Below are 13,578 nucleotides of genomic sequence, written 5' to 3' on the forward strand. Positions count from 1 at the left end.
ATTATTTTGATCCGAAAAAATTCGATCATATTTTATTTAATCAGAAATAAGTCCAGCGAAATTTTCAATAAAATACTTGTTTATTACTTTTTGAACAGATAATTCGATTACATCATTTCCAAGGAATAGCAAATCCTTGAATTAATTTTTACATAAATTTTAAAACTCAATTGTATTGTCAAAAAGATACATCTTATTTATCTTCCATCGTGAAACTCTATTTTGGGGACTTGTCTTTAAAGAATCATTAGATTAATTAGAACGTAAGTGAAAGATTTCATAATGCTATGCACTTTATTCTATTTTAAAATATGAGTATACTAGATTAGAATAAAGTGCATAGCATTATAAAATCTTTCATATACAGAGTGTCCTGTAATTCATCCGACAACGTCGAAGAGACTAAACTGAGACGAAAAGTTCTCTACCAATTGCAATTTTCGCAATAGTTTGGTATTGTTATTTTTGGTTACCTTCCTAGGATTTGTGAATCCTGCAACTTTGTCACGCTATATCTCTGAACTGAATATGTATTTTTTAGCTCACAATATATGAAATTTATACTTCGAAGTCAGACAAAGACAGATAAATATGAAACAAATAAATAATATTTTATTTTCAATTAATTACAATGTTTCAAAGAAGTTTTATTGGAAAAATTCGTAAAAAATGACTCCTTTGGATAAAATATTCTCAAATTTTTAATGTTCAAGCAAAAACTCGTAGGATTTTTTTAGTTGACTCTTGAACTAACGAAAAAATAGTACGATATGAATCGCTTAAAAAAGTATAATTATTTGAACTATCGAAAATCGACATTTTTGAAGAATCTACTTTTAAATTTAATTAATAAATAAAATTTTATTTGAACAATATAAAAGAGTGATATAAGTAGATAAAGGATTGCACATGTATAAATATTATTACAGTATATATAATTAAATTTATTAGAATTTAGTTTAGAGGATGATGCAACACTCGCTCTAAAGCAATAAATCCGCCCCGGCCGAGTGATCTCCGAAGACTGACAGAAATTATAAAATATCTATTATTTATTATATTGAAATACAATTCTTTTAGTTCTATATTTTCGTGTACTTACTTTTATATTTTATTCGAAATTCAGTAAACGTATATTTAATAAAAAATAAAGAGATATCCAGAACGCCGAAAATTTACAAGCTGATTAACTTGTAGGTCCCGAGTACCCTCTTTTGTGCATTCTCACATCGAGAATAATGTAAAAAAAATCCTTGCAAGTTTATCATATCTATAGACAATTAAAGTTTTTTTTCAGCCTTAATCTGGGCCTTCAAAGTATATTATAAAAGTTACAGCAATGTAAAAAATCGCATGCGGTATGTTGAATCCATGAATACCATATTAGGGTTAACAAGTAATTATTAAAAATTGCCGAATATTGATCTTCAATAATTTTTTTCTCAAATACTATATCATTCTTTTTAGAATTTACTTTTTTCGTAAAGTTTTGAGAATTTTTTCAGAATTTTTTTAGAACTTTTCCATATTTTACCATATTTTCTCCATATTTTACCATATTTCCATATTTCCATATTTTACCATATCTTTATATTTTCTCACGTTAGTAAAAATAAAAAAACGCAGTACTAAAAAGTTCATAAAAATTCTGAAAAAATTCGTAGAGTTCTACGAGAAAAAAATTTTTTTGTCTCTTGCTGTTTTTCTGTAAAGTTGATAGCATTTGAATAAAAAATTATTGAAAACTAATATACAGCGATTTTTAATAAAAAATATCTTATTAACTAACTATTAACTTTTCAATTTAGTTTAGCTCTACCTGTCCATGAATGTTTTTGAATGAATTATGGAACACCCTGTGTATACATTAGATTGACAAGAAAAAAAAAATTTTTTTTAATCGGCCTCTTAGCTAAAAAGTTTTCATTTCATACCAAAAGAACATCCCTAAATTTTTATCAAAAAATATTAAGATTTAGAGGTCGCTAGTGAATAATTTTTTCATCAAAGTTTCCTTAATACATGTTTGATTTGATGCAAAAATGGCTTAATCCGAGTTTTAAATATATTTTATGTTTTTTGATCGCTAATCATGATGCATTAATTCATTTAGCTCTACGATATATGCCTTAAGAAATACAGTTCGATTAATGTGAAAAAAATAATTAAATTTTGAGTTCAAGATCGATTTTAACAAGATTCTATTCTAAGCGTGGATCATTACTCCCCTTGTAGATCTGTTCTTCCAGAACAAAATTTAGTTTGAATTTTTTCCCGGGACCTCCCATAATTATAATTTATTTTAAAAGTTGCATTTAACTGGATTATAAAACGTTTTTAAGGATAGAAAATTTTGTTTACAAGTTCTAAAATATATTACTTTGTGGTTTGGATATCCTTAAATCAAATGCCTCAATTTTACAATAAAAAACTCTTTATTAGAAAATAAAATGAATACATAATAAAAAAAATATATTCTATAATATGTAGTTTATTTCAATTAATTAAATCTTTTTTTTTTATTCTGTACTCATTTCATTTTCTAATAAAGAGATTTTATCGTCAAATTGAGGTATTTGATTTGAGAATGAATCAAAACCACAAAGCGAAAAAATTTTTACAAATTCTAGTAAGTCCTGTAAGAGATCCTGGAAAATTCCAATTGATCTTATTTTGGGTGAACAGACTTACAATTTGAGAGGAGTAACGACTCATTTGGAACTAAAATCAACCTTAAACTCGAAATTGTCATTTTTTAAATATTAATTGGGCTATATTTCTTATATTGTAGGACTAAATGAATTATTACATCATGTTTAGCGACCAAAAAACATACAGTATCATATTTAAAATCTGGATTAAGCTTTTTGCATCAAATCAAACATATTAAGAAAAATCGAAATTTTGATTTAAAAATCGTTCACTCTATATCTTAATATTTTTTTTAATATAAAGGGGTATTTTTTGGCATGAAATGAAAGCTTTTGAGTTAAAAGGCCGATTAAAAAAATTTTTTCTCATCAATCTAACATACATGAATATATTGTAAATTCCGTCACATCTATCTCATGGCGATGCGATATCGCATACTGTTTGTATATGAGCAATTTTTGGATTTTTTCGGATCAAATGTAGCATATTTGATCGGATATCAAACTTGAGTGGATAAAATATTCTTTTTTAATCCATTTAATGTTTAATTAAATTGTAAGTTTATACAATAAAATTTTAACGATAGACAAATGTCTTAATTTTCGTTAATATTTTATCGAAAATTGCATTTCATCGGAAAAAAGCGATTGTGCTCGGTGAATAATTCTGAATCCGATCAAAATTGATCGAAAAAAGCATTGAAACGGTTATTTCCGATGAAAATTACTTTTTTCAGTGAAGCTTTAACTTGTTATTGTACAGCATTGAACGATGCTTGTCAAAAATTAAATGATGCTTTGTTAAAAATTACGCAGAAACGAAAGTTATTTGATTAAAGTTTTCAGATCAAATGTAGCATATTTGATCGGATATCAAACTTGAGTGGATAAAATATTCTTTTTTAATCCATTTAATGTTTAATTAAATTGTAAGTTTATACAATAAAATTTTAACGATAGACAAATATCTTAATTTTCGTTAATATTTTATTGAAAATTGCATTTCATCGGAAAAAAGCGATTGTTCTCGGTGGATAATTCTGAATCCGATCAAAATTGATCGAAAAAAGCATTGAAACGGTTATTTCCGATGAAAATTACTTTTTTCAGTGAAGCTTTAACTTGTTATTGTACAGCATTGAACAATGCTTGTCAAAAATTAAATAATGCTTTGTTAAAAATTACGCAGAAACGAAAGTTATTTGATTAAAGTTATTTGATTCTCTAGAAGCAGTTCACAACAGCTCGAAAATATGCACCGCTTTTGTTACATAGTTAGCTCACGAGACCACGGGGCATAGGTGCGTCCTTTCGAAGATTCTCTAGTTTGTACAGCATTACCGTTACAGGCAAAGGGCAATGCACGTTTCCTCGAAACCAAACTTATGTAAGAAGAGCTAAAGAGTTGAAGAGATGGTGAAAGAAGGAACCGTTGTAATCCTATAAGGTACTTGAAATTATTCGAATGAACATAATCATTTAGAATAGATTTTAATAAAATTATTCTTCGTTTCTCTCTCTATACACTCCTATTTAACAAATTGAAGTTATACGAAGAAAAAAAAAACAAGAAAAGCATTTTTTAAGAAAAAAATCTTCCTAAAAAAATTTTCCTTTTGATGAATTATTTTTCATAATTAAAATTATGTTATATTATAATTATAAATATTATTTATAATTATTTAATATGTTATTAGCAGAGTTGGATTCTTTTTAAATTACATTTAAGTTAAATAAAGTTAATAGCTTTGAAAATTTAACTTAGTAAAGATAAAAGTTAATCCATAGTGACATTAATTGGATTAAAAGTTAATGAAAAAAAATAATTGAAGAGTTAAAAGTTAAATTTGTTTTATTTCATGATTTCAAGTTAATCTTTTTTTAACTAAATTAAAAAACTAAATAAACTTTTTTAACTAATGAGGATTCACATATGTATTTTACGGATTTTGATCAGCTTTTACGTGATTATTCTGGCACCAAAAAAATAATCTTGTAAAGCAGTAAATTGCACTTTTGTATTCTTCGAGAAAATCGTTACGATGACCTAAAATCGCTTTCAAATCTCTTTATTTTTTGTTTAAATATAAATAAAAATATTTGAAATTATTTAAAATTAGAAAGTACATTTCCGACAGACGCGAATGTATATAAGTATATAATCCAAGTATAGTATCCATATAACGCCAACTATCCAATTCTGATATTAATTTTTAAAAAATCAAATTAAAAGTTAATAGTTACCGATAAAATATATATAAAGTTAAGAGTCTCTAAAATGTAATTAAATGAAGTTAAAATTAATTAATTTTTTAACTTAATTTTTAACTTAGCATTACCAACCTTGGTCATTAAATATTCCTCTCTTATTCTTTATATCTCTTTTTTCTCTATCTTTTGTATCGGATATTATTGTATGGCTGGGTTATTCTACTTTTTGATAAATTTCTTACTTTCTTACTTTTTATTTTTTTGTTTATCCAAAAGGTAAATTATCAATTTATCAGTTTATCTGAAGGTAGAACAACCGGCTCTCATAGTAAACCGTATACATATAATACCATTTTCTATAATATTTGTGAACCTTTGCATTATATGATTAATCATGCGCTTTTTTAAACTGTAGTGGAAATTTTATGCAATTGTTAAATATCACTGTAGCAATGGTAGCCATTTTTAGTTTTGATGAAAAGATTAATTGTCTCTAGATTTACTTAATAATTTTATTAAATTTAAAACTTTATGAAATCATATAAATTACTCTATGTTAAAAAATAAATTTTGTTTATTAAATTAAATTAAATTTTTAAACGCCATTTTAAGAGAGACAAGATAAAAATAATTTTTATATATGTTATAATATTAAATTATTTTATATGTTTCTATAATGAATGTCTTCGTATTTTGGATTCCGAATTTCTCGATGTAGACTGCATGTTGCACTTATTCTTGAATATATATGGAATATATATGGAAAGTCCTTATTATTCCTCGACAAAATGATTGAACTCAAATTGGAATGATCTCGAATTTCTCAAGGCCGTGGTAATTTAAGACGCTGATGTAACAGTAATTATTTCAAGAAATATGGCAATGATCCGTTCACGCTTGCCTCTTCATATTGAGATTGGATGAATATCAAAGACAGTTATGCGTTTCTCGTTATTGGTTTCGGCTTTAGATTTCAGGTCCAATATTGAATTATGCAACAGTTTATAAAGAAACTCACGCAAGCCGTAATGATCACCGCTAATCGACAATGTTGTTTCAGGAAAAGTCCAATGACGATGAAAGTTCCCCTCATGTAACAGTTGCGTAGAAGTGTCGCAATGATGATTTTTGAGAAAACTGAAGGGGCAAGCGGATAATCATAATATTACGCAAACAAAAAAGATATAAATTTGTCGAAACCGGTTTCCTTATTATAGAATTCGCCATTTTTTTTACGGTTGTCCTAAAATGTTCATCAGATAAAGTTATTGCAATCGTCGCATCGAATATAACGCATTAAACTTTCTACCTTTTTCTAAAAATACAAATGTCGTATCATTAATCCAAAATTGAGCGGACATAGATGAAAAGTTTCATAAAACAAAATGTTCAAAGTGCCACCGCATTTCGATGTATATATTATGAAGAAATTTTATAGATGAAGAATTAAAGTTTATTCAATCGGCCTGAATCACATTTAACTCAGATATGCAATAAAACATGAAAAAAAAAGATGTATTAAGGATAGAAGGGAGATTTGTACGATTAAATTGAAGGCGAAATTTGCGAATTTATTTCAGGAAATAGATGAATTCAGATGATTTCATAGATGATTTCTCTGTTTAAGCGTCATTTACTACTATATTCAAAAAATTAAAAAATTAAGAATTGTGAAAATATAGTGTGATGTCAAATTAATAAAATATATTTGACATCACATTTATCAAAAATTCATTCGCTCCTTCGTAGGTTTTGATTGATTTAACTTCGAGCCATATTCAGCAAAGAAAAAATATGGTACGCTAACAGAAAGATTGAGTCATTCTTAAATTGCCAGAACTAAGTTGTATTGCTCCATTCTGGTAAATAAAAGAATGTTGAGATAAAGGCATATGTATATATAGATATTGTCAAAAGGAGATAGAGGAAGTGCAGGAATTTAAGTATCTAGGTTTTATTCTGAACAGTTAGGATAACTATAAAGATCGCATTAAGGAATTATGTAGAAAAGGTAAACTGTTGGTCTGGGGGGAGGGGAGAGTCTAGGTGAGAAAATGTGCAGGATTTTCCTCGGATACATATTGATAGTAGTCATAGGGTTGAAGTGAAGAAGAATAGTCCGGTTTGGTGGATTCGATTTCGGTCAAGTTAGGTAACAGCATAGAGTCGCGGAGTTGGGACGAACGCGAGTCAGTCTCGCCAAGACTTCTGCTGCGATAAGATCGACGACAATGACGGGACACGATGATGAGGCTTAACGCGAGATTTTGATATGGAATGCGAAGGACTGAGAGAAACGATTCGCGAAATAATGAAGTGACAGAAGATACAATCGCGATTGTCATTAGCGACTGCATCATGAGAACGTCGATAATGAGGTATGTTTCAGCGAAATTAAAATCGTTCGATAATGAAAGTCTTAGATAGAACACAGAAGTTGATATAAGAAGAATATCATCATGATTTTATTTGTTATTTAATGATGATAACATTCTTCTGATATCATGGCTTTATTAGAAAAAAATCTTGTATTAATTAAAATTTTGATAGATTTAATTAGAAAGATACAATCAACATTTACGTCCATTTCTATCAATGTATAGATTAATTTTAATCTTGATTTAACTTATATTTTATCTTGTTTTGGTTCTCAAAATCAGAAAGGAACAAAAAGTAGATTAAATCAAAATTTAAAAATTAATCTACATTAATAGAAATGGATATTAGGGCAATTTTGGCAATTCTAATCAACTTAATCAGCAGTTAACTCAACCGGCAGAATCATTTAAGACAAAACCAATTCGTTGCTCTTAAGCTTTATTAGCAACATAATTTTGTTAATTTAATAATGAACTTTATTATTTAATAAAATAGTATTGATTAAAAGTTAATCAGTGCTAAAAGTTTGATCCAAGTTCTTATAGTTAAATCTATCACACATTCTAATAGAGATAACCAAAAATTTAATTATAATAATAAAATTCTGATATTCAGATATGATCAGAATTCCGTTTGGTTTGTATTTATTCTTGATTATACCATAATAGGTTTTTTAAAGTTCTGTGTTATACTTGAGATATTGCGCTCATGATAAGTAGTACGTCTAATTCGGAATTGAGTAATCGATAATTGAAATCCTCTTCGAAGGGTTAAACAAATCGATATTCGATTCATATAATCCTTTCGCTATAATATATCGGAGTTGCAATCGGATGTGAGAGGATGACGGTCGGTCTGTAACATGATATCCTTGAATCTCACGTAATTTGAACTTCGCATGAAAAAAGTGAAGGAAATTATGAGGAAATTGAAAGAAAAAGATCACATATCGGTTCAAGATTAAAATCGAACATGCTAAAAATTCGGAAAAAAATTAAAATTAACAGAATTCGCGCATTGTCTTCATTGAGCATCGAGCAAAAAACTATGCGGATGTTATGAACGATATTATGATTATATGAACGCGTTGTTTGTATTGCGTGATTTTCTGCACGGCGTAGATCGATTGTAAAGTATTAGCAGACACTTTCTTTTTACGGGAACGTAAATTCGCCACGCTTCCGAGACGCGAATACGCGTGATTATATAAACACAATTCTAATGATAATCAAAGCAATTTGAAACATCCCAGAATTCCTCGTGGCACAGCGCAAGTTGCGAACATCCACATGTGTACAACGAGTGACTCGAGTAATAACTGGTTATTACAATTTAATGACACGGAAGGTGGAGAAAGTGCATCTGGTGAAGAAAGTAAAATCATGACGAATAAATAATATAATAACATGTCACAGAAGTGTCGCGGACTTAGTAAAATACTATAATTTGTTTTACTACTATAATTTTGTTAAAGATGTGATATTACATCTTAAAAGTTGCATGAATCAAATAATACGACATTTGTTATTAATATTTTGTTTCTTTACTTTTCTTTCAATTAATAAATTAAATACTTATATTACTGAATCAAAATTATTTTTTATATAATTCCGAATGTATCATTTAAGAAGGAGCAAATATTTGAAAAAATGGCAATCAAAACACTTTTTTAAGAAAAATAAAAAAAAGAAAGTAAAAAAAATAGAAAATTTTAAGAAATTGGATTGTTTTCTGTGTATTTAAATTATATAAAATGATTTCTTAACATGTCTAAATATTTAAAAGAAATTGAATATATCTTCTTGCAGTTAGAAGCAAATAATTAAAAAATAACTAAAAAATATTTTTGATTCTTATTTCATTTGTCATCTGATAGCACTTTCCAGTCTTGTAACTTTAATTTGACAAAAAAAAACGAGAATAAATTATTGCAAGAGAAATGTGAAACTGTAACGCTATATATATATATATATATATATATATATATATATTAAAAGCTTTGATTTATACAAAAATCTTTTTGCTTCCTTATAAAATAATTTGATTGAGATGTGTTCCTTTTCTTACCACAACATCAATACCACAACATCATATTTATAATTATTTTTAATTATTTTTTTTCTTAAATAATTGTCTTCATTTTAATCTTCTTTCTAAATAAACTTTTAGTAATTCACTTTAGGAAAGGTCTCTTCAATGATGATCTTGAAGCAGGCAAATCCATTTTTTCATTACCAGTAACGATGCAATGCAAAAACCCCTTTATTTGTTGCCTAGCAGAATTTCGCTGATGGATTTTTGTCTTTCAGTATCTCTTGGCTTCAATTCATATGAGACTCATTTTCCTTCCTTGTAAATTTTTCCCAAGGCTTTCAAACAGAAATAAGTAATTGAGCACAATTTAATGTTTCTGCAAATTGTTTTTGCATTTGACATGGGTCTTCATCCATCAATGTCTGCAATTCTTCGAATGCTCTTGGCAGTCCAGAACACTCTTTGTCCTCCATATCAAAATCACCACTTTTAAAGCGTCGAAATCATTCTCTGCATATTTTATCCGAAGGAGCACTACCACCATAAATTTCTACAACCATTCGCTGAACTTCAATTGTTTTTTTCCATATGAAGCAAAAGATTAACACTTCACATAACGCTTATTCCATTCAAATTTCGACATTTTCGATGCAGTAAGAAGCAATATTATTATAGGTATACGAACGTATACCTTTATACTGAATTTTATTGACAGATGCTAAAATAAAAAATTAAGCTTGGTTTAAATATTAAAGTTATCGACAGTTCTAGTTACAGCTATTCGCCCAGCAAAAAGAGAATGGATTGAAATTTTTTTCTATCTGAATGTGTATTTTTTAAATAGTGAATATTTTTTTGGATTTAATTGGCTTTAATTGAATTCAATTAGATTTAATTGGATGCAATTGAATTGAAAAACTGCATTTCCTATTCAAAATTTTGAATTGAATAGAGTATTCACAATGTGTGTGCGCGCGCGCGCGCGTGTATGTGTGTATGTGTGTGTGTGTATTGTATGTGCGCACACAGAAAAAGCTAATATTATTTTTAGATTGAAAGACATAGAGATATGCTCCATGCAATTCCTATATGAATAAAAATGCATTCAAGATTGAAAAGCATTTGTTTTAATATTTGTGAAGCAATATTTCTGAAAATCTGAATCCATTTCAATTCATTTCAATCTATTCTCATTTGCTGGACGCCGCTAAACGGACGGAACTTTCCAATTGATCTAATATAGTGAAAAAAAGACATCATTTTTCAAATTTTCTTTCTTCATAACTTTTTAAGCGACGATTCGTTACTCATTAAAATCTGTTGGTTATTCAGAGTCATGATCTTGACAATATATGTCAAGATGAAAGTCATCGGAGAGGGTTCCTCTAAACAGGATATTTATATCTTTTGATAAAACTTTTTTTACAAACCAAAACATCAAATCATAGTTCATTCATGTTTGAAGAAATTAAAAAGAATTTAGAAAAATTGGTTCAATATTTTTTAAAAAAAAGATCCTAGTTTCCGGAAAAGCATTAAAATATATTCGTTTAGTCATTGTTAAATCAAAATTATTGATTTTTTTAATCCATTTCAATCCATAACGTAGGATTGAAACTACGAGATTCCTTTTTTTTCAATCGAAAAAAAGTTTTGCGGAAAAAATAAGCCATGTAATTCGTTCTAATCCGTGACATAGGATTGAAATGATGTAATTTTTATTCTTTCAATCTAATGCAAATCTGAGAGCTTCAAATCTATTTTTGTCCATAATACGAGATTGAAAGAAAATGAGTCTTATTCTTTCCAATCAAAACAAATTTTAGGTCGTGAATCCATTTTAATTCATGACACAGAATTGAAACAAAGTTTTTCTTATTTCCCTGGCGAAAATTTTTCTCATAATTTTTATACGAATTGGACATTTTTCAGAAATATTCAGAAAAATTCGGAAAGTTTACTTATCTTCTCTCAGAATTTTTTATACAAGTGAATTCTGAAATTTCTCATCCCATAATATATCCCATATTTTTCAAAAATATTTAAAAATTTTTTAGATTTTATAACATTTTAGATTTTATAACATTTCATCAGAAATTCTGAAAAATTATATGAAAAATTCTGAGAAAAATTTTCACCAGGGTGAAATTCTAAGCTCAATAAAAATGAAACAAGCGAGAAGAAAAATAAATTGACACTAACAAACAATCCCACATTCTTTACAATACATATGTTCTCATGATTGTCGAAAAATTTAGAAGATTTTTTAAGAAAAATCAAACAAATGTCTAGCTTACGTGGACAAAAACAAATTAAGTTCCTTTATAAAAGCACAAAAAGACAAATTACCGTCATTGCTACGTTCTAACATAGTTTACAAAATAAATTATAAAAATTGCATCATGCATAGTTCGGACTAAATGCCTATTAAAAACAAGAACCAAGGAACACCATATTAATAGAAATATAGATCAGAATTACAATCAGTTATTACAAAACAGACTAGAATACAAAACAAACTATAATTTTAATTGGGATGAGATTCAAATATTAGATGAAAAAAAAGTTTTCAATAAACGAACTTATTTCAGAAACAATTCATATAAAAAAATAGGGGAGAGTAGGGTAATGACAAATATCTAAGCAAAAAATAAAATAAAACAAAAGCTAAGAAAAGTTTTTAATTGTTTATAATTATATATCAACTATTTGTTTATTTACGTCCATCGTCATTTTTTATTAGATTTGAACATAAAATAAATTTTTAATAACAAAACTCTTGCTGTTCGTGATTTCCCGATTACCATAGAGTAGATAAGAGTACTAATCACAGCTATTTATCACAAAAGTCATTTTCTATACATTTTCTTTCTTTTCTTTCTTTTTCTTCTTTGATTTCATCTGTCTTCATCTATCTTTTTTATTTGGTTATTCCTTGGTGCTTTATCTGTCTTTTTTATTTGGTTATCCTTTTCGAAAACTTTTTATGATGTTATTACTCAGTTGAAAGCACGTTTCTTTTTACCTTCTGACAAATAAAATTTAACTGAATTTTTATTTACAATTTACGCTAGGTCGAAATTGTGCTTTATTGAGTCATTTACATAACAGACATTTGTGTGAAAATGAAAAGAATATAACGGCAATCGTTCGGGATTGTCCCATGTCATAAAAATAACAAAATACAATTTTTTTAAAGGTTAGACCCATGCTATAGAGACAAAACATAAAATATTGTTTGGGCTTATTTTATCTTTAACGTAACTCATTTGTGTCATTTATACAACAACAACTATATGCAGATTAATTTAGCAAAAAAATTACTTGAAAAAGAACGAAAAATTCAATTGTATTGTATTTATCTTGAATTCTGCGCGCAATCTTATTCTGTCACTGTCTGTCTAGCACTGCGTGACAACTGTCGATAAATAAAGAAATAAGATTTGTTGTTTTTTCCTTTCTCTAATACACTAATATTGCTGTGTTCGCCATTATTCCACATTCGACATTATCTCACTCTTTCTTCTAAAGAAATGATTTAAATATACAAAATGATACTGATTTATTAGATCCGCTATATAACGACATTATTTGTGTATAAATGTTGCTTCCATATTTCATAATGTATCTTTTTATAAACAATTCTTTTATCTTGAGCTTTCATTCTTATTTTAAATCTTAACATATACAGATCGTCTTATATCAATTTTTATAAAATATCGTTAATCTATTCTCAAGTAAATCTTAAAACATTATTTATTAATTTAATTAATTCCCTTTATTAAGGATGTTTTATACATATATTCAAAACAATAACAAAATTATGAAAAAATTACTTATTCTAAAGCACATTTAAAAGTAATATAACAAATTTGATGTTTACTATCTGGATTTATGGATAAGTTTTAATAAATAGTATAGTTTAATAAATAGTTAATATTTTTTAAATCTGTGCTCTAATAAAAATATATGGAAATGTATTATAAAATAAATCATAAAAATCTCTATTTTTAAATATAAATACATTATATATTCAAGATTATATTTATGTAAAGTTACATTGTGATGCATGAATTAATTGTCCAGTAAATAAACAAAATATTTCTTTGTTCTATATCTTTGTAAGAGTCAGTCTAATCAGTGAATCGTAATGAAACTTTGCATAAATTATTTTGAATATTTGAAGTATTTTTATCATTTAAAAAAATTTTCATTTTTAACAATGAAAATAATAACAAATAAAATAAACTACAAAAAGGTGTTGTTAAGCAAAAATATAATCTTATTCACACAACTTTCATAT

General features: G+C 27.1%; 2 protein-coding genes across 3 annotated transcripts in view; one reads left to right on the forward strand and one right to left on the reverse strand.

Annotated features, from left to right (window-relative positions):
* LOC108688544 (centrosomal protein of 135 kDa) overlaps nucleotides 1–13,578 on the reverse strand; it is a 42,854-nt gene that overhangs the window by 7,880 nt on the left and 21,396 nt on the right. The gene's annotated exons all lie outside the window — the stretch shown is intronic.
* The window catches only part of LOC108688545, an 18,744-nt gene continuing 12,276 nt past the window's right edge, over nucleotides 7,111–13,578 (forward strand). Inside the window, exon 1 of the mRNA XM_018194847.1 lies at nucleotides 7,111–7,240. Within this exon, the coding sequence (XP_018050336.1) occupies nucleotides 7,140–7,240 (101 nt within the window). The 5' untranslated portion in view covers nucleotides 7,111–7,139. The remainder of the gene's footprint in view (nucleotides 7,241–13,578) is intronic.

The sequence above is a fragment of the Atta colombica genome, unplaced genomic scaffold (assembly GCF_001594045.1).
Source record: "Atta colombica isolate Treedump-2 unplaced genomic scaffold, Acol1.0 scaffold235, whole genome shotgun sequence".
In the NCBI taxonomy this organism is placed as follows: domain Eukaryota; kingdom Metazoa; phylum Arthropoda; class Insecta; order Hymenoptera; family Formicidae; genus Atta; species Atta colombica.